This window comes from Rhizophagus irregularis, chromosome 4, assembly GCF_026210795.1.
Source record: "Rhizophagus irregularis chromosome 4, complete sequence".
Classification (NCBI taxonomy): domain Eukaryota; kingdom Fungi; phylum Glomeromycota; class Glomeromycetes; order Glomerales; family Glomeraceae; genus Rhizophagus; species Rhizophagus irregularis.
The window spans coordinates 3,586,705-3,589,754 of NC_089432.1; the positions used below are offsets into that span (position 1 = coordinate 3,586,705).

General features: G+C 32.4%; 1 protein-coding gene across 1 annotated transcript; it reads left to right on the forward strand.

Annotated features, from left to right (window-relative positions):
* Nucleotides 1–1,202: 1,202 nt before the first annotated feature.
* OCT59_024095 (uncharacterized protein) lies at nt 1,203–2,700 on the forward strand (the record flags this gene model as incomplete). Its single annotated transcript, XM_025324905.2, has 2 exons — nt 1,203–1,212; nt 1,392–2,700. 2 exons carry the CDS (start codon nt 1,203–1,205, stop codon nt 2,516–2,518), a joined length of 1,137 nt encoding a protein of 378 aa, XP_025183809.1. The 3' UTR covers nt 2,519–2,700.
* Nucleotides 2,701–3,050: the final 350 nt, after the last annotated feature.

A 3,050-nucleotide genomic window follows, 5' to 3' on the forward strand; every position in this document is an offset into this window, starting at 1 on the left:
CAAATTTTGTTTCACAGAAAATCAACAAATATTAATCTGTGCCTTTAATTCGTCATGATACTGTTCTGGAAGCGCCGGTCTACTTGTTCGAAAAAATAAAATGATACAGCTGTCACCAGTAAAATTGAACCATTAGTATTAACCCTACCAAAAAAATCCATTAGTAAATAAATCTACCAAAAAATTTTGGTAGATCCAAAAAACCATAGGTAATAAAACTTATCAAAAAAACTGACAAAAATAAGCCTATCTCAGAATCCATCTAAATGAATACCAATCATTAAACCTTTTTATCATCTACATAAATAAAGCTGAAATAACAGGTCAACTGTCCAATTATGAATTGTAGTTAAATAGAATTTCCAAATTCGAATACAAATCGATACAAGCAATTTCGAACTCCCTAATTACTTCGAGTATCATCTCAAGTTTATTTGATGAAAATTATAAATATAAGAAATCATGTGCCTTTATCAACGAATAAAAATTGTCCTCATCTACTATCACTGCTTCAATCATTCTGTTAAATAATCTTAATGTAAGAGATGTCATAGTATCATTCGAAAATATGCAAACGTAATAATACAGTGTTAAATTCTTAAAAGATGATCAGGAGAAATATCAAACACCAACTATTACAATATATATTCATTATTGGGAAACAATATCTATACCTTCTTAGTAATCAAATATTAAGAAATTTCACTTATCATGCTTTATCCTTCCTCATGACTTTTACACCTTTTTAGTAATAAAATATCAAAAGAAATTTCGTACCTTACAACTCCTAACTCCTAATGATAATAGATATCAAATAATAAGCGTTACGCGTTTCTAATTTCAGACAATAGCATATTTACTGTAATTAATTTATAATGCTTAACAGTCATTAATATCATCACTTTGTTTTTATGTTTCTAATTATTTGTTTTATTAGCTTTATTAGCAAAAATTATAAATATTAAAGATGTGATAATTAATTTGAACAAATCAGTATAATAATAATCAGATGACAATACAGTATATTGTACAACTGACTTCTATAATCAAAAAGCATCATCTTTAATCAAAAACGATATATTTGCTAAGCAATTGATTATTGTTTGATATCATGTGATTATTACCAAATCTGTGCGACAATCGTTCTTATAAATATCATTGTTTCAAAGAAATCAAGAAATCTCTCTTAAAATATATAAATTATGGCAGATGGTAAGATTATAATATAGAAATTTACCAGTTTTCCCATTTAATAAAGTCTATAGCAATAAAAATTACCAGCTTTGTGCATTCTTCTCCATATAGATTATTGGCGATATCAACAACTCCATTAAAATATTGTATAAAGCTTTATCATATCTAATTTCCTATAAAAACTAATGTAATTTCAGACTCAGGAATTCGTTATTTTCCTTGTCGCGTCACGCGTTCCCAGTCTCGACAATCTAGTCAACAGTCTAATCAACTTATCTCTCAACCTAGTGACTCTAGTCAACCTTCTTCCCAGTCTAGTCAACTTTTTTCCCTGTCTAGCCAACTTACTCTCCAGCCTACACGAGAGAAAAGGCTTCACTTATCCTCCGCAGCTATTAATTCAGCAGGAGAAAAATTGCTCTCATTCCAAAAAGCACGAGAAGTAGGGAAAGAAGTGAAGGAAGAGGAAGAGGAAGGATATACAGGATCGAGGGAAATAGTTATAAAAGAAAATGTGTCTCTTGAAAAATATCTCCAATATCGTGAAAATAATGCAATTCCTTCAGTTCGCATGTATCTACATAACGGGAATATCATAATTTATGAAGTACCTTCCTTTGTTCATGGAGTAACAGCAGGACGTATTTTGGTATTGATGGGTGGATGGAATAATTGGGATTTCGCGTATGGTACTGAAGCAACCATGATTTTGGGTCCAAACACTGCAAAGGAATCTGATTTTTGGGTTCGACCAAGACATCTTCCTGACCCACCAATTGGATCAGGTCTGGGTGCAGATAGAAATGATAAGGCATATCCAACAATGATGATTGAGGTTGGTTTTTCTCAGAGTCTTCTAGACCTTCATCGAAAAACCGTTCTCTACTTTAGTCCACGAACCACAATCCAGATTGTGTTAGCCATCAAGATATTTGGAGTTCGCACAGACCCTAATACGAACACTAGTACTATTGCACTAATTGCTGCGTTATATCTTCGTACAAGCGCAACTCCGCTGATTCCAACTAGTGTCATTTCTTTTGGGACGGCAGATCCTGATGCAAATACCGTAAACTGTATTATTAATCAAATGGGTGTTCCTCCTGGTAGTTTTACTGGTGTTGGGCGTCCTGATCCTAATAACAACAATAATAACTTTCCTCCTTGTAATGCGCCCAATCTTCCAGATTATCAAATGAATATTCCTGGACCGGAATTATATAATGGGGTTCCAGTACATAGACTTCCCCCAGGGTTTGCTGCTGGATTTAATCTGGATCTTTGGGACATTCGAAATGAAATAGAAGTTGAACTTCGCATATAATTTTATAGGTGTGTACTTGGTTTGCTGAAGAAGCATAATAAAAAAAACCTATTGCATTTAATTTGTAAGAATGATGTATTTTTTTGAAATCAACTTAATCATCATCATTCATAGAATATTTTCTAGTAATTTTTTAGCTAACATTCATTTTAATAAAAATGATTATCTGTAACTTTCACTTCAGAAAAATTTGATGCATACTAAAGTTATACAAATCCAATCCCTACTCTCTTCCTTAAATAATATTCTTGATCACGTCTCTTACCTTTGGTAAAGCTAGTTCAGAGGATGCGAAACCCGTGACAAAATGTCATCAATTAGCTGAGGTCAAAGATGGCATCATCACCTAAAGAACGTTTGATTTCCATATATACTTAGGAGGGTTTCATTTAGGGAAAATATAGTGGTACGGCTACTCTCAATTATTTGTTGAGACCTTATTTTGATTCCATTTTTTTCGAGAGGATAGCACAATAACATCACTCTGATTAACGTTACAAAAATATATGTGTTCAGAATATTCGTGCTTTGC